Source organism: Balaenoptera physalus, assembly GCF_965194825.1.
Source record: "Balaenoptera physalus genome assembly, chromosome: 4".
Taxonomy (NCBI): domain Eukaryota; kingdom Metazoa; phylum Chordata; class Mammalia; order Artiodactyla; family Balaenopteridae; genus Balaenoptera; species Balaenoptera physalus.
Genome location: NC_138891.1, coordinates 24,616,958 through 24,643,339, shown reverse-complemented (window position 1 = coordinate 24,643,339; position 26,382 = coordinate 24,616,958). Strand labels below are relative to the sequence as shown.

Sequence of the window (26,382 nt, the reverse complement as noted above, 5' to 3'; positions counted from 1 at the left end):
TTTCTAATAAAGATCTTAACTGGAATTCTCAACTCTAATATAAACTATGATGTGCATTATGAACTCTCAAAATGTTTTTTCCTCTAAAAAACCAACTTAATGTCCAGTAGTTGTCAGATAGACTGAACTATTTATTTTACAGGTGTGCTGTTCAGCAGAACTAATTGTCCTCACTACAACAAAGCAATAATTGGTTGGCTTTTCAGTATGGCTTTTTGGTCTTAACTTCCTTATTAAGATAATTATAAATTACTTAAGCACAGCTGGTTAGGACCGTGGATGTATAGATAGGTAGAAGGTGGTCTTGATATTGCAGAACATTAACCTAGTGTTTTGATATAATTTCAGGTAACATTTCATTTGTTGCATTTCCAGTTTCCAGCACCAACTCACCAACAAAGATTTTACCAAAAACCTTAGGACCAATAAATGTGAATGTTGGACCCCAAATGGTAAGAAAATCATCATATCTTAGGACTTGAAACTTTGCTTAGGCAAGACTTATTTAAAGGATAGTTGTACCAAAGATGCTTGGTCAGATATTCCAGTTAATTTCTTACCTCAGTCACTTATTTTTTAAAGTTTTGTTTTTACCTGAATGTAACTGATTAGTCTTAAGAAAAAGAAAGGCATTGTACTCTTCAATGTTTAATTTTCACGTACTTGAATCTGTGGATTCTGAATGTGTTAATATTAAGGTTTTTGCTCCCTATATGAGGCTTCTCTTGTTTTCAGTTGTTCGATTAAATTGATTTGAAATCTGTTATGTTTTATGTTCTCCTTTTTCTTTTTCTTGTAAAATAGCCTTTACTGCACTAAACCGTGTAATCTCATATAAATTGAATATCATATAAATTGAGTATGACCCAACAGTTAATCTATATTTGGAGCTACTAATTTGAAACTCTTTGATGAAAGGACATTTAGGAAGAAACAACTCACCAGTTCATTTTAATCTTTAGCAGTAGAAATAATGAATTAAAATGGAAAGTATTTAACTGTTTCTCTGAAGGTATTCCATTAATTATGCTAGAGCTTAAAGTATATTGCACTTTTAAGAAAGCCTTATTTATAAACAGTTGCATGCAGCGAATCTAAAAACTATACCTAATTTAAATGGCCTCACCCACCATTAGCAAAAGTATGGAAACATTTGAACAATAACTCTTCATTGTCAGTGTTTGCATCTTCTTATCTATAAAGCAATAAGTATAAATTTTGTTTGTAATGTACGGTACTGTGGACTATGTTAAATGCACAATTATTTAGACAAAAATCTCTTTTAACATACTGAATGGCTTCAGAAGGTCTTTGAGATCTTAAGCCTTTCTAGACACAACATTTTTCTTGATCCCTTGAGGACTGTTAATCATCTGCAGAATCCAAGCTAAAGATGTTGCACAATACTGTAACTATGTGAAGAATGTAATCTAGCTCCAAGCCTCGTAGAAACTTAAGCTCAGGTGAATATCTGCATTTCAAGGTAGTTCAGGGTATATTTTCAAACGTTTGCTAAGCATTTGCCCCTCACCAGCCACTACAGTAGGTGCAAATGAGATTATACACCTGACTTGAACGTCGCTATTTTGAAATGTGATTATATAAACATCAACATTAAACAAACAGATGTGAACTTTCATGACTTTGGCTCTTACAGTACTCCTCTATTTTGAAAGACTGTTTCCTCTTGGTATTTCAGTGATACTGCTATGGCTCAAATTTGAATTCCTCTTTTAGAAACATTTTTCTTCCCATTGTCAATTTAAACTAATGTACATGTAAGCCTTTACACACTTCAGTTCTAACAGTGATAAGTAGTCCTGTATATGACATACCCAATTACTCATTTGTCTCCCGAATTCTGAGGTGCTTTTTGTAGTTCTTAGTCCCTAGGCAGGAATCAGAGTTTTCTTTTTGATTTCCTAATATATCGTGGAACCCCAGCGAGAGCTGCTTCTCTCTCCTCTTGCTTGTCTCTTTTGAACGTTGTCCCCTCACATTCAGTCTCTCATCCATGATTTAAAAAAATTTTTTGTTAGAAAATTCTTAAAACCTCACCTGTTTCCTTCTTACAGTTGTCTTTCTCTACTTGCCCTTTAAATTTTACATGTCCCTTTGGAAGCCAAATCTTCATATTAGATAGAAATTTCAAAAGGCCTCAAGAAAAAGTTGTTTTCTGTGTTTCTAGAAACTAGTTTAGCAGTAACTTTTACTTTGGGATACTTGCTCTTTTCTTAAAGGTATCTGGTTTTATGGGAGGGGAGTCTGGGGGAGAAAGGATACACGTATATGCATGGCTGAGTCCCTTTGCTGTGCGCCTGAAACTATCACAGCGTTGTTAATCGGCTATACTCCTATATAAAATGAAAAGTTTAAAAAGAAAAAAAAAAGGTATCTGGTTTTTTATATAAGATAATCTCATGATTATTTTAACATGGTTAAAAATTGCTTGTTTCTTACAGTGAAAATGAAAATTTTGTCAAATAATGAAATCCTTTAATATAACACTTTATAGTTATATAGATTCTTTCTTTTCAAAGTATAGATGCTCTCTTGGCTTTTCTTACTGTAGATGGCAGTAGTACATAAGGTATCTTGATTGAAGGTAGAAAAATCTTCAGAATGAGGTTCAGTTGCTATTTGATTTATGGCTAACTGTAATCTATTGTCAAAGAAACCACACGATTACATTTAAATTAAGGATGTCTGGGTTTTTTGTGGGGAGGTGGGGAAGACTTAATTTTAAAATAAATGTTCATTTTCCTTATCAGATCAACTGAATACTATTTTAATTTGGGATTTCAAAATTAAGGTTCAGTTTTATAAAAGCATATGTGACTTATCACCTGTAAGAACTAATTTTCCTGTGTTCGTTGACTCCTTTGGTTTTGTTTCTTAAGGCTCAGTCACTGTCACTGTCCTGTTTAAGAACTCATCGCGTCTCATAGGGACTTCTGACTTGTGGTTCCAATTCAAGTCTAGCATCCCTCCAGTTCGTTCGTTCATGAAATGTTTGTTAAGGACTTCCTATGTACCAGGCCCTGTGCTAAGAGAAAGGAACAGAGAGTATTGCTAATCACTCTCGGATCAGGAAAGGATAGCAGCTGACAATCTGACATTAAGGAAGAAAAATAAAAGTAGAACATAACAATTTATTTCCAAAGTCCTTCTCAATAAAGATAACCAGCTTTTCTCTATGTCCTATTTCCCTTCCTCCTTTCTTCGTCTTCTTTCTTTTTTTTTTCTACAAAGCCCTTTAAATCAGGTAAAACCAAGCCTGTAGGGTCCTAATAACAGATAAATAAAAAACTCCTTAGTAATAATGCTGCACAAGTAATGCAGTCTGTTTCACGGGTAAGTCAGAATGCTTAGAGTTGCTTTCTGGAGACTCCTGTTCTAGGAATAGAGTAGACCAGAGACTGATCAAACGCTCAAAATTTCCCTCTCAAGCTCTCACACTCAGGGTCAGCATGATAGAGAACATCTGAGTGTGTGGTGCAGTGATTGGTGAGAACTATGCCCTTTTCTTACAGGATTTTATATAATCCTTTCTAGCATATCAATGAACAAAGAAGCTACTATTTTCCATCATTTTAAAAGCTGGGTCTTCTGTCTCAGTTCAATAAATATTTATTGATTCTTTCCTATGAGAGTCCCCTAGCACTATGGTAGGCCCTGCAGACACTCTCTGCCTTTAAAGATCTTGCATTGAAATGGAAGTGAGGAGGTGGTGTGGAATATGTGCAGGGCTAGGAGGTACAAACACCTTGTCTAGTGTTCATATTTTCTCATGAGGCAGACTTCTGAATGCCCTCTTTAATAATCCTTGGCATATTATGAGAATCAGAATTCCCCAGACATCTATCAGTATTTGTTGTGTTTTGTTTTTTTTGAACTATAGACTCAACATATTAAAATCATTTCCTAAGCATTTGTATGTAGTAACATCTCCCTAGCCCCATTAATATCCCCATTCCCTGGAGCATGCCTTTATTCTATTTATTTATTTATTTACTTATGAAAATACTTAAAGATATTACTAGGGTGCCAAATTATTTTCACCAATGAAAACTGTAAGACCTGGAAAGCAATTTGGCAACACAGATCAAGAAATGCTTTTTACAAGTCCATATCCGTGTACTTCCCTGGTGGTGCAGTGGTTAAGAATCCACCTGCCGATGCAGGGGACACAGGTTCGATCCCTGGTCTGGGATGATCCCACATGCCATGGAGCAGCTAAGCCCGTGCGCCACACCTTCTGAGCCTGTGCTCTAGAGGCCGCGCGCCACAGCTACTGAAGCCCGTGCACCTAGAGCCCATGCTCCACAACAAGAGAAGCCACCGCAATGAGAAGCCTGCGCACAGCAAGGAAGAGTAGCCCCCGCTCACCACGACTAGAGAAAGAAAGCCCACGCGCAGCAACGAAGACCCAACGCAGCCAAAAATAAATAAATTAATCAATTTTAAAGAAAAGAGCAAATTAAACCCAAAATAAACAAATAATAAAAAGTGAAAATCAATAAAATAGAAAACAAAAAATATATAAAAACAATAAAATAAACATTTATTTTTGGCTGTGTTGGGTCTTCATTGCTACGCACGGGCTTTCTCTAGTTGCGGTGAGCGGGGGCTACTCTTCGTTTCGGTGCGCGGGCTTCTCATTGCGGTGGCTTCTCTTGTTGCAGAGCACGGGCTCTAGAGCTCAGGCTCAGTAGTTGTGGCACACGGGCTTAGTTGCTCCGTGGTATGTGGCATCTTCCTGGACTAGGGCTCGAACCCATGTCCCCTGCATTGGCAGGCAGATTCTTAACCACTGTGCCACCAGGGAAGTCCCCAAAATAAATAAATTTTTTAAAAAAAAAGTCCACATCCTTAGCTCCATTAATTCCCTTTCTGGAGTCTATCCGTAGGAAATAGAAATTAAAGCCAATATCATTTTACAAAAATGTTTATCACAGCATTATTTATAATATTCAATATTTGAATATTCATAAAAATAATAATAGGGGATAATTAATCCACATGACAGAGTGTTTTATGGTCTTTAAAATGTCTTTGAAGAATATTTAATGACATGAGGAAATGCTCTTGAAAAAAACAGGTAAAATTGTATCTGTATAAGAATCCAAATTGTATAATGTCTTTGTATATGTTTTGGACTGTGAAGAATTAATTTGCTGTTACCCCAGTTCTAGTAAATAGAGTTCAGCTGAAATTAGTTTCCATAATTTCAAAGAAAGCTTTTCATTTTTCTGATTTTTAAAATGTTGTCAGTTGCCAACTTAATCCCTCCCAATTGCTGTTCACTTGCTGAAATCTACGTTGTGCCTTCATATCAGTATTCAGGATACTTGTGCTGTAAGATCTTGGGATATAAGTGTATCAGAGGTATTGCTTATATTTAGATGATTGATATTAAGTACATTTTAGACAGTAAGGTTTACTCCTTGTGTGTAGGTTAGCATTCAGCATTATTTTCTGCCTGTAGGTTTTCCTTAATAACTAAGAACATTTTTTTCTTTGTACTGACTTTACAGATTATAAGCACACCACAGAGACTAACCAGTTCAGGAAGTGTTCTGATTGGGAGTCCATACACCCCTGCACCAGCAATGGTTACTCAGACACACATAGCAGAAGCTACTGGCTGGGTCCCTGGGTAAGTAGTGGTACTGCAAACTACCATTTTTAAAAACTTCTTTTTTTTTTAAGTTCTGATCTTTTTTTCTCACTATCTTGTCTTCTGTTCGTGTTTCATGTTCTTAAAAACTAATATGTTTCCTTTAAAATCACCTGTTTTATTTCACTTTATATCCTAGATATAAATCAGCTCTGGAGCAACCATTTTTATTTTATTTTATTTTATTTTATTTTATCAATTAATTCATTTATTTATTTGACTGCACCACACAGCATGCAGGATCTTACTTCCCCAACCAGGGATTGAACCTGTGCCCCCTGCAGTGGAAGCGCAGAGACCTAACCACTGGACCACCAGGGAAATCCCTGGAGCAACCATTTTTAAACAGAAAACTAGAACAATAACTTGTAACTGAATCTTCTTTCTTCAACTCTGAAAGAAGACTGCTTTTTATGATTATGACATTCAGCCACTTTGGAGATGTAAAAAGTGCATTTTATATTGTTTTAACAAACATAAGAAAGGAGTTTTATATATACGTGTGTGTGTACTCTGAACTTCCCCTTAAAACCAGCATGTTTATTTCCTTTAAAACCAGAAAAGGAACTAGGAAAAAGAGCCCAAATATATTAAAACTTTCATTGAGTTTTATCTTCATTCCTTTAAACACTGGCCAATTAAATCAGTATCCCTTCTTTGTTACTCATTTGCCACTTTTTTTTTTTTTTTCATTTGCCACTTTTAGTATCAAATCTCTACGTTTCTTTACCTGTAAAATACCTTTATTCAAACTTTCTCCACTCCTTATCATTTTAGCATCTCATCCTTCCATAAAAGAAAAGAAGTAGTAAAAGAAATGACTCAAAATTTTAGTTTGTCACTTTAGAAGTTATTTCCAAGGTGGCATGCCACACTGCTGGTTCTATCATTGACTTACAGTTGTGAGTTCTAGCAAACACAGTAAATCTTGGTTGAGTAAGAATCTCCTTGCTTCAAGGATATTAAAGAAATGAATGAAATAACAATCCTGGCAAAGTGCTTTAAGCCATACACACAGAGACAGAAGAGTTTCATGTGTATACATAATGTCTTTTCCATTATCAAATAAGATGAAGTGACAGAGTCACCTGTAATTCCTTTGCCTTTATTCAGTCGTTAACAACATTCTCATGTAGATCTAAGTTACCTTGGATTTTTTCATAGCCTTGAGAGATAATTTAATGAAAGCCAAGCCTGTGCCAGTAGTGTTGGCCTACTTTGGAGATGACCAGAGTTTGGCTATTTTCAACACCAGCTGTGCTTTATGCTGGGGGTAGTATGATTATCTAATGTTTTTATAGTCATTTCTCCCAGAGCAAATAAAACTTTTCTATGCCTTCTCCTCTATAAATCTGCAGTATTTTCCTCCCTAAAGATTCACTGAGTTCATTTCAAACTATGGCTATCATGTTGGTGATAAAATTTAAGTTTTTATTTCATGTACGTATCTTTTATATTTGTTACTTTTGTGTTTGGATATTTTCAATGTGGAATTAGACAAGTTACAATAAATTATTCATGAAATAAAGTTCTTTATGCATGTTCTTTTTATGGTATCCTTTTTTCTTTTCAGTGATAGAAAACGGGCTAGAGAATTTATAGACTCTGATTTTTCAGAAAGGTGAGTATAAGTTTAACTATTTTGTTTAGGAGATGCTACTGCATAGAGACGGGTTTGGTACCCAGATTCTAATGAGATGTTTTTCTTCATATAACTTTAACTTCGTTGAGTTTCTACCGTTATTTCATTCCACATTGAGTATTCTGCTTCACTCATCATTACATAAATTTATTGTATTTGTGTGGTTTCAAAAGATGCTATTCTGTGAGTAGACTCTCTGTTGGCAGTATGCCATTTAGCCCCCTCCCTCCTTTTGGGAGTTGAAGTGTTTTGCCAAAGTGAATACTCCCGATTACCCCCAAATACACAAACATTTTAAAAACAAGTTTCATTGAACACATTTAAAGATCATAGTAAATTCTCACTTCTTTTTTTTCCTTCCAGTCTTATTGAGATATAATTGACACACAGCACTGTGTAAGTTTAAGGTGTACAGCATAATGACTTGATTTACATACATCATGAAGCGACTATCACAGTAAGTTTAGTGAACATCTACCATCTCATATAGGTATAAAATTAAAGAAATAAAAAATAAAATTTTTTTCCTGTGATGAGAACTCTTAGGATTTACTCTTAATAACTTTCATATATAACATACATCAGCGTTAATCTATTGTGTTGTACATTACATCTCCCTTTTTTCTTAAATAAGACATCCAGTGCAATATAACCTTTCCTTAGACTATTAGGACAGTGGTTCTCAGTTCTTGGTGTGCATCAGAATCACCTGTGGTCTGTTGAATAAACTGTAATTGCCTACTAAGTCAGAAACTCCAGGATTGAAAACTATCACTTTAGGGTCGTTATTTGAACTTAAGTTCAGTGATCCACACAAGCCACTCTACTGAATATCGTATTAATGTCACACTATGTTAAAACAAGACACGTAATCTCAGAGGCTGTTGAATTCTGTAAGATGGTTACTATTTTAGATAAAACCTTGTCATCAATGCTTTTTAAAATTTACTTTTGATTCTGAGATTTTGGAATTACTTTTTTCAATTGTGTTTTCATCTCTTCTGTTAGGTCATCTGCTTTCAATACAATAGTTTTCTGTTTCTCCAATTTCTAGTTGCTTTCTCTGATTTGCTGTGCACTGAGAAACTACTTGGCCAGATGTGTTAGAATTCAGTCTAAAATAAAAGTGAATAGGTTCTGAGTGAGGACCTTGGGGCTGTATAAAAGAATGTGTGTTTTCTTGCATTGACACTAGCTCTGCTTTACTTCCTTGGTGGCCTTTGTTACTTCTTACATCTTAACTGTTTTGAACAGATAAAATCATGTCTGAGGAACTGCTATATCATATAGACATATATGGCGAGATGGTCTTTTCTCTCTAATGGAAATTCATTTTTCCAGCTCATACTGGTTTTTCTTCATGTATATCCTTGGAAAGGACAGCAGCACAAGTTTTTTTAACCATATATTTAGCACTGTTTAAGGCCTTAAAATGGAACTATTCATTAGTTATGATTGGTGGCACCTATGTATTGCAAATAATATAAAAAACAAGGTTCTTTTTATTCTTTATAAGAGAGAAAACTCTAAAGAGCGCATGTAAAAGTACCAGATTAAATTCATTGGTATAGCCAGTGATTTGACTTTCCCTTTCTGCATTTGGTTCAGTGGCCTTTTTTCCTAGTGCTTTTTATTATTCTCTTTTTATTCTTTAATATAACTTTTCTATAATGAATCCCATTCCCTCTCCCTAATCAAGCCACAAAAATTACTACGTGTGGTTTTCTTTTGTTGTTGTTGACCTTACAAATGTTATTTTTCTCCAAATTTATGTGTTTTTCTGTAATGCCGTGAAAAGTCTTTGGTTCCCTTTTCCCAAGTGCTGAGCTTCAAAAAGCCAGCTCTCAACCCAAAGTAATCTTCTTCATCTCTTTAATGTCTTATATGTTTAGTATCATACGTAAGTATTTGTATTACTGTTCCTCAGGGATATGGAGAGAGAGAGAGATAAAACACACACACATACTCCCACATAGATAAGTATCACCTTTTTATCCTCATCTTACCACTTGACAGTACAACCTTAAGTATGTTTTACACAGCTATTCCTTCGTCAGGTTCATTTGCAAGAGCAAGTCAGTTTCTGAAGAAATTTTTTGTTGATTAGAGATCCATTGAAGTATTCTCATTAGTTTTTTCCCTGTGTTCTGATCCACTGGACTTCTTTGCAAAGAGTTTGTGGAAGGAGCTGCGAAAGCCCCCTTTCTGGTCTTGCCTGGGGTTTTGATCCTGAAAGATGTTTGTTCACTTTCTCTTTCTCCCTTTGGACAGAATCTGGTGTTGTCTTCTAAATGCATCTCTTCCAAATAGGGAAGGGACCTATTTGGGATCTCTTGGGGGAAAGAAGGTCCTGGATGTGTGATGGGCAATGGCAATAGCCTGCATATGTTTTACTTTATTCCTGTCTTAAATGACTAGGATTTAGCACAGTGGTGTTTCACTCTTCCTTTGTGCTCATGTAATCTTAAGACCTTTTTTAAAAAATTATGTTGGAATACAGTTAAAACCCTTTTATTTAGAATAAACTAATAATTTATAATAACCTAATATAATTTAAACTATAGTAAGCTAATAAAAATCAGTATAATATCTGTACTGCTTCAGTGATGTTTATGAAGTTGTTTGTTCAACAATTGTTTTAAAATTACTTTATTTATTTATTTGTTTTTGGTTGTGTTGGGTCTTTGTTGCCACGTGTGGGCTTTCTCTAGTTGCGGCGAGCGGGGGCTACTCTTCGTTGCGGTGCACGGGCTTCTCATTGCAGTGGCTTCTCTTGTTGCAGAGCACGGGCTCTAGGCGTGCAGGCTTCAGTAGTTGTGGCACACGGGCTCAGTAGTTGTGGCTCGTGGGCTCTAGAGCACAGGCTGAGTAGTTGTGGCGCACGGGCTTAGTTGCTCCGCGGCATGTGGGATCTTCCCGGACCAGGGCTCGAACCTGTGTCCCCGGCATTGACAGGCAGATTCTTAACCACTGCGCCACCAGGGAAGCCCTCAACAAATATTTTGATGTGCTAAGTGTTGGTCTGTTCTAGGCATTGGCAAGAATAATAAGATAGATAAGTCTCTGCCGTTAAAGAGCTTGTATTTGGGATGGGGGAGCAATAAACAAAATAAGCCAATTTTAGATTGTGATAGGTGGTATGTAGAAAACTAAGAAGGACGATTTGTAGAGTATTGGAAGGATGGTGGCTACTTTAGAAAGGCCTTTCTAAGGGGGTGACATTTGAATGCAAGGAAGACAGGCATGTAAATACCCTCGGGAAGCCAGGGATTCTAGGCAGAGGGAATGGCAAATGCAGAGCTTCTAAGTGAGGAACCAGGTTGTTGTATTTGGGGAAGCACAGTGGCTTGGAGAGAGTGAGAAAGTCAAAGAGTGATGTGGGATGAGGATGGAGAGGTAGGCAGGGGTCAGAACATGAAAAGCCTTGTAGGTCATGGTAGAGAATCTGGTTTTTATTCTAAACAGGGTTTTAAGTAGGGAAGTGACATGATCTAATTTACACTGACTGCTGAGGGGGAAATGGACTCTGAGAAGACAAGAACAGAAGCAGGGAAATCAGTTAGAAGGCTGTTGCAGGGGGCACTGGCCTGGCAGTGGAGATGGAAAAAAAAAAAAGGATAAATTTTGGAAGTAGAATCAACAGGATTTATTGATAGATTGGATGAAGGGAAAAGAGAAATAAAAGATGGCTCCTGTTTTTTTGCAGTAAGAGCTGGGTGAATATTGATGCCATTTAGACTTACTGTAGTTAGGAGTAGGTTTGGGGAGGAATTGAGTTTTGTTTTGGACATATGAAGTTTGGTAAGTTTATTAGTTATCTAAGTGATCATATCATTAGTGTATAAATAGTATCATCAGCTTGTAATTGGTCACAGGCCTGGATGACATAACCCAGGGAGGGGAGAGAGTGAAGATCTGTAAGTGATCAACATTTATTTCCCATTCAACAATCCCCCCCAACACACACACAATGAATACATATGTACAGGAAAGTGGGGTTTGGGGTTTTTTTCCTAAATTATTTTACTAAATTACTAAATTATTTTGCTGATTTAAACATTCTAGTGAACTTATTTGAATGGGAAATGAGGTTTTTATTGTATATTTTATATAATTTATTATGTAAATGGAATAGAATACATTTATTATAACTTATACCTGGAGTATACTGTTATACTACAAATTTGAGTTTTATATTACTTTTGTAAATAAATATAAATTATTATGGGAAAATATAAAAAGACAGTGATTGTGGATTCTAGTTAAGTGCCTGGAAAAAGAAATACTTTTTATTCCTTGGGAGTAATTCTTTTAAATACTTCATATGAAATATGAATATGAAATTATGAATACTTCAAATGAAATAAAATACAACATGCTTTTCAAACTGTGCTGTAATAGTAGTTTTATTTTCTTAAATATTAAAAAAAATTTGAATTTGGTTTTATTTGGCAAGGAATGCTTCCTACTGGTTCTTTTTTTTTTTTTTTTTTGATTTAGGGACTAATAGAGATGATAGTGTTTACATCCTGTGGCCAAATTTTGGTGTTATTTGGAAAGAGGGTCTTGGTGTTTCAAAGAGCTCAGGTTTTAAGAAAATGTGTAAACTCTACTTATTTAAGATTTAGATAGGGAGCTTCCAGTTTGAGATGATGGACTGAACACCTATTTTTAATCCCCAGCCCCTAAGATCGTAATGAAATTTTTTGTGTAAAAATATAATAAAAAATAAATCTCTTGAATTGCCATAAAACATGATAGAGATGTAGATTTTCCAAGGACTGGAAAGTGAAAGCTGGTGTGATTATAATGATGACAAGTGAAAGTAGAGAAATCCACATCCCAAAATATGCATGGGAGAAGTCAGATTTGGAAGCTGTTCTCGCCTGCACTGACATGGAGAGGCCCCAGGCTCAGAGTTGACAGGTATAAAAAGCAAGAAGGAATTGGCAGGGGAGGTGCTGAGGGCAATGAAATGAAAACTATCCAAGGAGTACCTGGGCCAGTGGAACCTTCTCAACCCTCCAGACCCACTGTCCCTACCATCCTGTCTCCACACACATAAAAATTACATGTTGTGGCATATATTAGTACTTCATTCCTTTTTATTGCCCAATAATATAACATTGTATGGATATACCACATTTTGCCTATATTTGTTCATTAATGATGGACATTTGAGTTGGTTTTACTTTTTGCCTATTATAAATACTGCTATGAACATTTGTGAACAAGTTTTTACATGGATATAAATTCTCATTTCTCTTGGATTATATACTTAGGAGTGGAGGTGCTAACAGACAGATTTCTAGAGTGGCTGTACCATTTTACATTCCCACCAGTAAAAGGTTCCAGTTTCTCCACATCCTTGCCAATACTTATTCTCCATCTTTTTTTATTATAGCCATACTCGTAGATGTGAAATGGTATATCATTTTGGTTTTGATTTGCATTTCCTTAATGGTTAATGATGTTGAGCATCTTTTCATATCTTGTTTTCTTTTTATTGAAGTATAGCTGATTTACAATGTTGCGCCGATCTCTGCTGTACAGGAGAGTGACTCAGTTATACACGTATAGACATTCTTCTTTTTACATTCTTTTCCATTATGGCTTATCACAGGATATTGAATATAGTTCCCCGTGCTATATAGTAGGACCTTGTTTATCCATCCTGTATATAATAGTTTACATCTGCTAATCCCAAACTCCAGTCCCTCCCTCTCCCACCCCCTCCCCCTTGGCAATCACAACTCTCTTCTCTATGTCTGTGAGTCTGTTTCTGTTTTGTACATAGATTCATTTGTGCCATATTTTAGATTCCACATACAAGTGATACCATGTGGTATCTGTCTTTCTCTTTCTGACTTGCTTCACTTAGTATGATAATCTCTAGTTACATCCATGTTGCTGTAAGTGGCATTATTTCATTCTTTCTTATGGCTGAGTAGTATTCCATTGTATATATGTACCACATCTTCTTTATCCATTCATCTGTTGATGGGCATTTAGGTTGTTTCCATGTTTTGACTATTGTGAATAGTGCTGCTGTGAACATAGGGGTGCATGTATCTTTTTGAATTATAGTTTTGTCTGGGTATATGCCCAGGAGTGGGATTGCTGGATCATATGGTAGTTCTATTTTTTAGTTTTCTGAGGAACCTCCATACTGTTCTCCATAGTGGCTGCACCAGCTTACATTCCCACCAACAGTGCGTGAGGGTTTTCTTTTCTCCACAACCTCTCTAGCATTTGCTATTTGTAGACTTTTTAATGATGGCCCTACTTTTTTAAAGATTTATTTATTTATTTATTATTTAATTTATTCATTTTTGGCTGTGTTGGGTCTTAGTTGTGGCACACGGGATCTTCGTTGAGGCATGTGGGCTTCTCTCTAGTTGTGGTTTTCTCTTCTCTAGTTGTGGCATGCAGGCTCCAGGGTGCGTGGCCTCTGTAGTTGTGGCACATGGGCTGAGTTGCCCCACAGCATGTGGGATCTTAGTTCCCTGACCAGGAATCGGACCTGCATGCCGTGCATTATAAGGCAGATTCTTTACTATTGGACCACCAGGGAAGTCCCAGTGATGGCCATTCTGACTGGTGTGAGGTGGGTACCTCATTGTTGTTTTGATTTGCATTTCTCGAATAATTAGTGATGTTGAGCATCTTTTCTTGTGGCTACTGGCCATCTGTATGTCTTCTTTGGAGAAATGTCTATTAAGATCTTATGCCCATTTTTTGATTGGGTTGTTTGTTTTTTTGTTGTTGAGTTGTATGAGCTGTTTGTATATTTTGGAAGTTAATCCCTTGTCTGTTGCATCATTTGCAAATATTTTCTCCCAGTCTGTAGGTTGTCTTTTTGGTTTTTTTTTGTGGTTTCCTTTGCTGTGCAAAAGCTTGTAAGTTTGATCAGATCCCATTTGTTTATTTTTGTTTTTATTTCTATTGCCTTGGGAGACTGACCTAAGGAAACATTGGTATGATTTATGTCAGAGTATGATTTATGTCAGAGCATGTTTTGCCTATGCTCTCTTCTAGGACTTTTATGGTGTCATGTCTTATGTTTAAGTCTTTAAGCCATTTTGAGTTTCTTTTGTGCATGATGTGAAGGTGTGTATTAACTTTATTGATTTACATGCAGCTGTCCGAGTCTTTTTTTTTTATTTTACTAGTATAAATATTTTATAAATAATTTCTGGCAGTTTCTAACCGATGGAATATATTGCACAATAAACCACCTCACATCTTCCAGGAAGAAAAAAACACTAAATTTGAATAGTAATGACATCACCCACTGAATTAGGACACAATTGAAATTTGCTTTAAATATTTCTTTGGGAGAGGGGATACCACACTTCTACTCAATTAAGAGAAAAGTTTTTACAGTTCGGAGGTCTTTTGTGTGTTTTTTTTTTTTTTTTTATCATGTCATGAATTCATAGGCACTGGGTTCTGGCAGCTCAGACTCCTTTCCGTTGGTTCTCACAAAGTGTGCATCTCTAGGTGGAGCAGGCTGGTGCTTCAGTTGAACCCAAGTACCTTTCTCTTTGGCTTTTTTCTTTTTCTGATCATTTTCCTTCACACGTTTCAGGAAGCCATCTTAGCTCTTAGAGTGCTTAATTTGCTTCATAATCTCTTTGCAGGACTCTTGCGCTTAACTCGTTTGTTTACAAGAGTGCCAACAGCAGCTGGGTGACATTGTAGACTCTTCCGGTGTTGCCATGGCAGCATTTGTGGGATGTTCCTTTTGGAACAGTGCCCATTCCCTTGATGTCTACAGTATCACCTTTCTTGTAGATTCACATATTTGTAGCCAAAGGAACAACTCCATGTTTTCTAAAAGGCCTAGAGAACATATAGCGCGTACTCCTCCATCCCTTTGTGTTCATCATTTTGGTGAATTACTAGAAGATGGCATTCTTGCTGAAAGGAAGTCTAAATATCTTCCTTGAAAAACTATTCCGATTTTTTGGGTCATTGTTGTTTTTTCTGTTGAGTTGTAAGAATTCTTTATGGATTATAGATACATGACCCTTATCTGATACATGATTTGCAAGAAAATTCTCCTATTCTATGGATTGTTCTTTCACCTACTTGAAGCACAGAAGTTTTAAATTTTGATTATGTTTATCTATTGGTTTTTTTTTTCTTCTTGTGTTACTTATGCTTTCGGTGTCATATCTTATTTTTTTTTAAAAAAAAAAACCATTGTCAAATCCAAGATCACAAAGACTTACGCCTATATTTTCTTCTAAGAGTTTTATGGCTTTGCTCTTATATTTAGATCTTTGATCCATCTTGAGTTAATTTTTGTCACATGTGACATTATAAGGTTAATTTGTCTGATGTAACCCAAAAGCATGTAGAAGATATGTGAAAATCTAGACATTTATTTTTATAACATTTTTCAACCATTTAAATTTTTAAAATAAGCCTGGTTTTAAGTTTATCATTTTAAATTATTAGCTAAATTAGAAAAGTTTAACTTTAAGTTTTTTTAAGTTTAACAAAGCTAAATTAACTTTGGGTTTTTTTGGCCACACTGCGCGGCATGTGGAGCTTCCCCCACCAGGGATTGAACCTGCGCCCCCTGCAGTGGAAGTGCGGAATCTTAACCACTAGACCAATAGGGAAGTCCTGAGTTATTTTGTTTTTAACCCTCATTTTGTGGTGGGGAAACAAGCATTCCTGAACTATTTTTGTCAAGAAAAGGCACATCTTTTCTGAATGTGGTGACAGTAGTAGTAAGCCAAATGTGACAATGGAAATAGTTTAGAGAATGAAGAACAATAAAGTTTGTATTTGTTTTGCTCAGAAGCATGATCCCTTGTATACTGAGTTTGGCTTTTTTAGAAATAATTAATGATGAAATGCTAAAACCACAACATCTTATTTTATAGATATTCAGACTCATGAAGCCATCAACACTTAAGCACAAAAGACAACAAAACATAAATAAGTTCAAAACCAAAAAAACCACTGAGAAAATAAATAAATTATTGTGCATCTGTCGCCACTCTCCATCTGCAAAACTTTTTCACCATCCCATACTGCCACTCCATACTGATTAAGCAATAACTCCCCACTTTCTCCTCTTCCAGTCTCCGGTAACCATAGTTTTACTTTCTGTCTCTATAAATTTGACTATTCTAGGTACCTCATATAAGAGGAATCATAACAGTATTTACCCTTTTGTGTCTGGCTTATTTCACTTATCATGTCTTCAAGGTTCATTCATGTTGTATCAGAATTTCATTTTTTTAACAGCTGAATAATCTGTTATGTGCATATACCACATTCTGTTTATTCATTCATCTATTGATGGATATTTGGGTTGTTTTCACCTTTTGGCTGTTATGAATATTGCTGGTATGAATGTGGGTACACAAACATCTGTTTGAGACCGTACTTTAAATTTCTTTGGGTATATACCCTAAAGTGGAATTGCTGGATCATATGGTAATTATATGCTCCGTTTTTTTGTGGAACTACCATAGTATTTTCTACAATGGCTGCACCATTTTACGTTCCCACCAGCAGTGCACGAAGGCTCCAATTTTTCCACATCCTCCCAACACTTACTGTTTTTTTTGTTTTTTTTTAATAATAGCCATCCTAATGTGTGTGAGTGGTATCTCATTGTGGTTTTGATTTGCATTTCCCTAATGATTAGCGATGTTGATCATCTTTTTATGTACTTACTGGCTGTTTGTATATCTTCTTGGAAGAAACGTCTTTTCAAGTCCTTTGTCCATTTTTGAGTTGAGTTGTTTTTGTTGTTGTTGAGTTCTTTATCTAGCCTTTTACCTTTTAATGTTCTTTTACTAGAGGTGTTGTTCACTTAAATTTTAAAGAAGTGGTTTATAGAATTGGTTGCAGGACCAAATCTCCTATCTGTGTACTGCAGGTATTAGCTATTCTAAATTCTGTTGAATTTTAATGTAGACATTGATTGGGTTTTGGCATGCTGCTCCACCAGCCTTCCAAAGATCAGGCTTAATTTCTTTCTTTAAAAAAGTTAATTAACTAATTTATTTATTTATTTTTGGCTGCGTTGGGTCTTCGTTGCTGCGTGTGGGCTTTCTCTGGTTGCAGCAAGCGGGGGCCACTCTTCGTTGCGGTGCGTGGGCTTCTCATTGCAGTGGCTTCTCTTGTTGCAGAGCACGGGCTCTAGGCATGCGGGCTCTAGAGCGCAGGCTCAGTAGTTGTGGCGCATGGGCTTAGTTGCTCCACGGCATGTGGGATCTTCCTTGGACCGGTTTTATATGTGGTGTATGATTTAATCCTCACAGTGAGATGGTTATTTGTGTCTCTATTTTTCAGATCAAGGAAAACTGTGGGATCAGAGTTAAATGAAGTAAACTGCTGAAAATATATAGCTAATGAATAGTTTACCAGTGTTGATATTAGCCACAGCTTTCTTCAAATCTATCAATTCATACACTGAACTAACCGTATAAAACTCATACTGTAGTCTTGTATCTGTGTTTCGAGAATATGTTCATAAGCATTTAATAGTTGTTAAAAATCTAGTTATTCCTATTTAGTTTCTTCCTTTAAATATTATCCAGGTATGATTGTAGAGGGCAAATTAGTCAAGTGATCCCCCCAAAACTACTGTATGATTGTCTTATTACTCCCTTTTAAAAAAAGACCTAGAATTATATGAAAAACAATGCTTCTTCCCTGGCTTTTAAAAAATATGTAAACACTGAGTTAAGGATTTTATTTACTTTAAGCCATTGTCCAATTCTTAACATAAATGTAAAATCCCACACACAACATATTTCTTTCAAAATAACTCCTGTGCTCCTGTCTCTAGCAATTCTTATTTATTTTGTTACCTAACTTGCACTAATTATGTAAATTTAGGTGTGACTAGCCATTTATGTCTAAATACACTAAACTCTAAGGGCAAATCAGCATAGAGTGGGCTTTGTGGGGAAATGTATGTAGCAGACAGGAATTGATGGATTCTTTTGAGAAATGAAATGACTTAGTCCAATGACTGGTACACACTTACCATTCAGGGAGTGTATGCTCTTTACCACCATTAGCACCAGGTTATCAGGGTTATGTAGAAAGGTCAGCAGGCTGGCCATGTGGAGGAGGGATTGAAAGTCCTCGCCTCTACGCAGCACAAAGGAAAACAGTTATATGGCTCTAGTTATATTCTTTTTTTCCCTTTTTTTAAAAAAAAAACTGTTGTTGAAATACAGTTGATTTACAGTATTATATTAGTTTCAGGTGTACAGCAGAGTGATTCAATTATATATTGTGTGTGTCTGTATATATATATATATTTTTTTTTCAGATTCTTTTCCCTTATAGGTTATTATTATAAGATATTGAGTATAGTTCCCTGTGCTATACAGTAGGTTCTTGTTGGTTATCTATTTTATATATAGTAGTGTGTATATTTTAACCCCAAACTCCTAGTTTATCCTTCCCTCACCCTTTCCCCTTCAGGAACCATAAGTTTGTTTTCTACGTCTGTGAGTATATTTCTGTTTTGTAAAAATAAGTTCATTTGTATCGTTTTTTAAAATGTTCCGCATATAAGCAATATCATATGATATTTGTCTTTCTCTTTCTGACTTCACTTAGTATGATAATCTCTTGGTCCATCCATGTTGCTGTAAATAGCATTATTTCATTCTTTTTTATGTCTAGTTATATTCTGAGAGAGATTATGAGGGCCTGAACTAGGGCAGTGGGAACAGAGAGAAGAGGTTGAACTTAAGAGCTCTTTAGGACAAGACTTAGATTAGATTTGATAGAATTAGATTGATTAGATAGAAAGGGAGATTAGGATGAACCTGTTGTTTCTGGCTCAGGTGGTTGGGTGGATGGTGCCGTCACTCATCTAGATGAGAACTGGAGTAGGATCAGGAGCTATGGGTTGGACATGTTGAGTTCTCCTTTCTATTAATATGGTATTGTGATGTATAAGGACCCCTTACTGAGAAGCCTGGGCTGAGTGGAGTAAATTGAGCCTAAGAACTAAATCTATGTAAATAACCGAGGATATGCTAGAACCATTATTTTTCTCTTCTTTTTTAAAAAACTCTTTATTTTGGAGAATTTTAAATATAGAAATAGATGATTCATATTATGAGCCTCCTATGTACCCATCTCTGAACTTAAGCAATAATGGTGTCTCTTGTTTTGTATATACCCCTTCTATATTATTTTATTTGTTTATTTTTTATTTTTGGCTGTGTCAGGTCTTAGTTGCGGCACACAGGAACTTTTGTTGCCGTGTGCGGGCTCTTCATAGTGGTGCGTGGGTTTCTCTCTAGTTGTGGCGCACGGGCTCCAGAGCACGCGGGCTCAGTAGTTGCGGTGCACAGCTCTCTAGTTGTGGTATGCAGGCTCCAGAGCGCATGGGCTCTGTAGTTGTGGCATGCAGGCTCTCTAGTTGTGGTGCATGGGCTTAGTTGCCCCACAGCATGTGGGATCTTAGTTCCCTGACCAGGGATCGAACCCGTGTCACCTGCATTGGAAGATGGATTCTTAACCACTGGACCACCAGGGAAGTCCCTACCCCTTCTATATTATTTTAAAGCAAATCCAGGACGTCCTATCATCTTCATCATATCTCAGTATTTATTTCTAAAAAGACTCATTTTTAAACATATCAGTATTATACCTAAGAAAATTAGCAGTAATTCCTTAATATCAAATATCTAGTAAGCGTTCAAATTTCGAGTTGTTTCAAATGTCATGTTTTGTTTGTTTGAATTTTTTTTTAATTTTGTAAAATAAAATACAGATACAGAAAATCACCAAAAAGCAAATGTATAACTAATGAGTTACTTTAAGGCAAACACTCTTGTAACCATCACCAGATGAGGAAGTAGAACCCCAGAAGCCCCTCCATATGCCCCCATCCCCTCTCTCCCCTATAAATAACCATTATCCTGATTTTTATAGTTATCACTTCCTTGCATGTTTGATTAGTTTTATCACCTAAATGTGCATCCTTTGGAACATTTTAGTCTTGCTCATTAAAAACAAAAGTTGATTGTCTTTTATATATAGAATTTTCCTCTGTCCCATTGTTTTCCTATACTTTAGTTGTGGAAGGAGCTAGGCCATTTGACCTATCAAATTTCCCACAGCCTAGATTTCGCTGGTTGCATACTCACATGCATCTCAGTATATTTCTCTGTTCCCTGTATTTCTGTAGTTTGGCAGTAAGATTCAGAGGCTTTATTAGACTGACGTTTGATCCTTTGGCTAGAATATAGATAGTAGTGTGTTCTTCCGTTAAAAGGCACATAACATTTGATTATCTCTCTTTTTATGATGTGAACGCCACTGATGCTTAATGTTTGTATCTATTAATTCATTGTGTGTGGCTATTAGTGTTATTCTGTCACTTCTACTTCATTTACTACTGGCACTACTTTTATATAAAGACTCTTTCCCTCTTCTACTATTTGTTTACCTGAAGGGACAGTTTATATAGGAAAGCAGAATAAAGCTTGATCCCTTCCCTTTACTGACCAGTTTTCAAGATGATGAGTTTGTTTCTGTCTTCCTCCAAAAGTGAACAAGTCTTCCCTTTAAAAAATATCATTACAGGGACTTCTCTGGTGGTCCAGTGGTTAAGACTCTGTGCTCCCAATGCAGGGGGCACAGGTTCGATTCCTAATCGGGGAACTAAGATCCCGCATGCCACACAATGTGGCCAAAAAATAAAAAATAAAAATAAAAATATCATTATAAACTCATGAATGTAAACGTATTTGATGGGTTTCATACAATGCAATTATTATCACTATTGAAACTTAAATTGTCCCATCTTAGGTCTGTGGGAGCCTCTTCTATAATACTTGACTCATAAGTCCTTTTGATATGACCCTAGATGTCTTTGATAGCTTGTTTGTTATCTGGTGTGACAAGATGTTCCAAGTTCATCTCGTCCATTTCCTGCCCTGTACATGGAATCAGCCATTTCTCTAAGAAGCTCTGGTTTCCTTTAGGGTGAATTATATGTCAGGCTCCAGTTAGGGGCTAAGGATGCTCTCTGCTACTAGGTTGGTCATATTTTCTAGTCCTTTTAAGTGGAGAGAGGTAAGATACACACCCACAAAGATACAGTACTTCATGAGTTCATATTGATATTTCCAATCCAAATCTTATTAAACCTCTTCTCCATTACATCCCAATCCTCTTTTTCCATTCCAAGAATCTTGATCTTTAAGGACGTTGGGGATGAGATGTTAGAATTAATGTATATGGTAATTACTCATTGACTTTATCCCATATTACGTGCTCAATAGTCGCAAATAATAATACTAATATAACCATTAACGTGATTATTCAAAACATTAAAAAGTTTTTTTACATATGCTCTCTCCATTCTCTCCCCATTTTTATAATGGTCATACATAATAGTCCCACAGTATTTGAGCATTTGCCTATTTAAATACTATACTGTCTGCCTCTTAGCCCTCATTTTGTCTCACGTCTACAGGTAACTATACATAAATACTCACAAGGCCTTAATGTCAATGTTTCTTTAGTCATTTTGATTGTCTAAGTCAGTTATGCTGGATACAAAAATCCTTGGCTCATACTTTCAAATTCTTAAATATATTAATTTTCTTCTAATGTAACAATTTGCTGTTGAAATAGGATACTCTCTTTTTCTAGATACCTAAAAAGTTCTTTTTCTTTGAAATACAGCAGTTTTCCTAGAATGTTTTGGTATTTGTCATTCTAGGTTGATAGTCTCTTTTTTCTTTTATTCCATGAACATTTTCTTGACTTACTTAGCATTTAGTATTCTGTTCCCTTGCCTTGATGTTCTTCTTCAGATACTCTTATTGTCTATATATTCTTTGCCTACCTCCAATATTTCTAATTTTCTCTTGAATATCACTTGTGGGAGTCATACGGGCTAGATTGTTGCAACCTCTTCAGTCTTTGTTGCAGCCTCTTGCACTCAGCTGGTACTGAGAGGTCAAAACTCCTTCTCATTTCAACTGCTGCTCCCAAATTGGCCTGTTGTGCTTTCTAGCAAATTCTTGTTGCCTATTTTGGGCTTATCCTGTTCTGAGTTCCATTAAATGCAGACTCATTGAATGTTTCTTTTTCTGCCCACACAGACACTACTGTGTAGGCCTTTTGGCTATTGGTAGTTTGTAGTCTGGCATTTGTTGAAGGTACTTTGTCATCTAGTTTTGTTGTAAATGTTGTCAAGGGGTTCAGGTTTTGCTGCCTAGTTGTTCCATCTGTTTTTATGTGGGGATTTGGAGAGTTTGAGAACTATGCTGCTATTGCTGTCTTCCCAGACTCCCCCATAACTGGTGTGTGTGTGTGTGTGTGTGTGTGTGTGTGTGTGTGTGTGTGTTTACAGTCTGTATGAATCAGAATTTAAATTAATTGATGTCTTTTATAATCTGTAGATTCCCCCTCTGTATGTCGCTCACTCTTTCGCTCCTCTTTTCCCTTACAAATTATTAGTTGAAGAAACCACATTATATGTCCTGAAGAGAAATCCTAAAGATTTTGCTTATCGCATCTCTCTTGTATAGTTTAACGTGTTCTTCTGTCCTCGGTATTTCCTTCAAACTGGTAGGTGGAGCTGGAGTCTTGAACAGATTCAGCTTCCATGATAGGTTGTACATTCAAAAAACAAACAAAAAACTGGATGGGCCAGCTCAAGGAAAGCAAACAATACAGAAACAGAATCACTCCATTTGCAAAGTTGACATTGAAGAATAGGCAAATCTATAGAACCAGAAAATAGAATAGTGGTTGCCAGGTACTGGGGGCAGGGAGGTTGAGGAATGACTGCTCATGGGTACAGAGTTTCTTTTTAGGATGAAGAAATTAGGTTGTGGTGATGGTTGCATAACTTTTGAAAACCACTGAATTGTATACTTTAAAAAGATGAAGTTCATGGTATGTGAATTGTATTTCAATAAAGCTGTTATCTTGTAAAAGGAAGTTAGATTTGAAAAAGAAGAGAGTTACCTAATTCTCTGAGACTGGTAGGAAGTAGAGTTGGCTTGGGTACACGTGCTGATAAGTTTGTAAGTGACCTCTCCCACTAGCTGTAGACTAATATATTCAACTATCTATTGAATATACCCATTTGGATGTTCTATAGGCATGTCAAACTCAACATCATTGCTTCCCGATAGAATGTAATACAAGACACATGTAAGTTTTAATTTTCCAGCAGCCAATTTAAAAAGTAGATGGAAATATGTGACATTGATTTTATATCTTTTATTTAATCTAGTATATCTAAAATAATGTATTTCAGCATGTAGTTAATATAAAAATTATACATGAGCTCTTTTACCTTCATTTCTCATGAAGGTCTTTGCAATGCAGTGTGTATTTCACACTGACAGCATACCCAATTCAGACTTGGCACATTCCAGGTGTTCAATGGCCACATGTGGGTTACACCTAGAGTACTGGACAGTGCAAATGAGAAGGTTCATAATGGAATTCATGAATTCATTCCTGTCTCCTTGATCTCAGTAAATAACCCCTCCTTTTAAGGATCATTGTCCTATTTCTTCTTCCTTACAATCCACATCAATCAATCGTTTAGCTCCACTGATTTTTTTTTTTTTTTTTTTTGGCTGCGTTGGGTCTTTGTTGCTGTGCATGAGCTTTCTCTAGTTGCGGCGAGCGGGGGCTACTCTTTGTTGCGGTGCATGGGCTTCTCATTGTGGTGGCTTCTCTTGTTGTGGAGCACGGGCTCTAGGCACGTGGGCTTTAGTAGTTGTGCCTCCCGGGCTCAGTAGTTACACAGTGCGGGCTCTAGAGCGTGCGGGCTTCAGTAGTTGTGGCGTGCAGGCTCAGTAGTTGTGGCGCACGGGCTTAGTTGCTCCGCAGCATGTGGGATCTTCCCAGACCAGGGCTCGAACCCATGTCCCCTGCATTGGCAGGCGGATTCTTAACCACTGCGCCACTAGGGAAGTCCTCCGCTGATTTTTATCTTTAACATTTTTGCAAATCCATCTCTTCTTATCCAGTCCTACCAGTTTCCTGAATTCCAGGACTCAGCATTGCTTGCCTGGGCTATTACAGTAGCCTCTCAACAGGTCTTCCTGTTTCTGCTTCTGCCCTTCGTAAGTTACTCTGCTGCCAGAATCTCTGCCTCACTGAAAATTTCACCAGGCCACTCCCCTACTCAATACCATTTAGTGGCATCACAGTATTTCAGTAGTAGTCTGACCACAATGAGTACTACACAGATGATTGGGAATGTGGGAAAAAGAAAGTAGACATCTGTCCTTATTCTTCTGAAAAGTACATTTAGCAACTGTTTCTTAATGGACATAACACAGTAGAACATGTAAATAACTTATAAATGAATATAATTATACTGATGGAATATGATAAAGTCTAGGTTCCTTTGCATAGCAAACTCCCCGTTTCCCCTTTCCCTCCAGTCTCTGGCAGGCACCATTCTACTCTCCGCTTCTGTGAGTTTGACTATTTCAGATAACTCATGTAAGTGGAATCATGCAATGTTTGTCCTTCTGTGACTGGCTTATTTCACTTAGCATGATGTCCTCCAGGTTCATCCATGTTGTCACATATGGCAGGATTTTATTCTTTTTTAAGACTGAATAATATTCCTCTGTGTGTGTATGTGTGTGTGTGTATATATACACACGTACACACACCCCCCCCCACATTTTCTTTATCCATTCATCCATCTATGAGTTTTCCATATCTTGACTATTGTGAATAAAGCTGCAATGAACATGACCGATATATCTCTTTGAGATCCTGATTTCAATTCTTTTGGGTATATACCCAGAAATGGGATTGCTGGATTATATGGTAGTTGCATTTTTAATTTTTTGAGGAACCTCCATATTTTTTTTCCATAGCAGCTGTACCATTTTTACATTCCCACCAACAATGTGCAAGGGTTCTATTGTAATTTCTCTACACTCTCACCAACACTTGTTATCTTTTTTTTTTTTTTAATAATAGTCATCCTGACAGGCGTGAGATCATATGTCATTGTGGTTTTGATTTGTGTTTCTCTTATGATTAGTGATGTTGAACACCTATTCATATACCTGTTGGCCATTTGTATGTTTTCTTTGGAGAAATGTCTATTCATGTCCTTTGCCTATGTTTTAATTGTGTTATTTGCTTTGCTGTTGAGTTGTAGATGTTTCTTAGATATTTTAGATATTAACCACTTACCACATAAAGGGTTTGCAAATATTTTCTCCCATTCCATGGATTTCCTTTTCATTTTGTTGATTGTTTTCACTGATTCTTACTCAGGAAGACTTCCTCCAGTTAGACTAGATATCCCTCTTCCCAATTCCCATAGAACATTGTGAATAACTTTGACTTGGCACTTACGTTATTATATTAGAATTATCTTTCATTATATGTCTGTTTTGTCTCTCTTCCAGCCTCAAGACTCATTGAGGGAAAGGATTTTGCCTCAGTTATCATTTTTGTACTTCTGGTCCCTAATACAGTTCCTATTATGTAATTGGTACTCAGATATTAGTAGAACTAAACTGCACCCCTGAAATTTTAATGATTAAGTTATCAAAGGTTAGACCTAGGCATTAACCTGACTTAAGATAACCAAAGATGTAGACTCGTTATTAATACCAGTGACCTCTGATTGAAAATTGAGTAGATAACTGAACCTGAGAATAGTGGTACTTTTAATTTTAGGTGGAAAAAAAAAAAAGCTGTAGCATACATAGAATACAAAATGATAAGTATTGAGAATATGAACTCTGCAAATGCAGAGTTTTTGTCTGTTGTTTTCACGGATCTTCTCCCAGTGTGTAAAACAGTACCTGGCACATAATAGTAAATAACTGGTCAGTAAATATTTATTGAATAAATGAGTGGGCATAGAAAAGCACTCTAGCTTTACACTTTATTAGGCTTTTAAGGCAAAAATTAAGTTTAAAACATTTCCTTATCTCTAATTCAATGTGAAATTTATCAAATTCCTGTCTTCTCACATTATTTTATGTTTTGTAAAGGAAATCTCTAATAAGTATAATGGAGTATAATTTTTTTTTCTCTTTTA

General features: G+C 36.3%; 1 protein-coding gene and 1 pseudogene across 11 annotated transcripts in view; one reads left to right on the top strand and one right to left on the bottom strand.

The window, feature by feature from the left end:
- Positions 1-26,382, top strand: part of TFDP2 (transcription factor Dp-2) — a 188,552-nt gene that overhangs the window by 125,590 nt on the left and 36,580 nt on the right. For 7 of the 10 annotated variants that reach the window (XM_082461276.1, XM_082461275.1, XM_082461272.1 and 4 more), the window contains 3 exons: positions 349-452; positions 5,538-5,659; positions 7,254-7,301. In XM_082461276.1, coding sequence (XP_082317402.1) covers positions 349-452; positions 5,538-5,659; positions 7,254-7,301 — 274 coding nt within the window. The remainder of the gene's footprint in view (positions 1-348; positions 453-5,537; positions 5,660-7,253; positions 7,302-26,382) is intronic. The other 3 variants (XM_082461277.1, XM_082461280.1, XM_082461281.1) reach the window with 2 other exon arrangements.
- LOC309660537 (large ribosomal subunit protein eL21 pseudogene) lies at positions 7,787-26,377 on the bottom strand (annotated as a pseudogene). Its single transcript has one exon. The product of its transcript is annotated as a large ribosomal subunit protein eL21 pseudogene (transcript).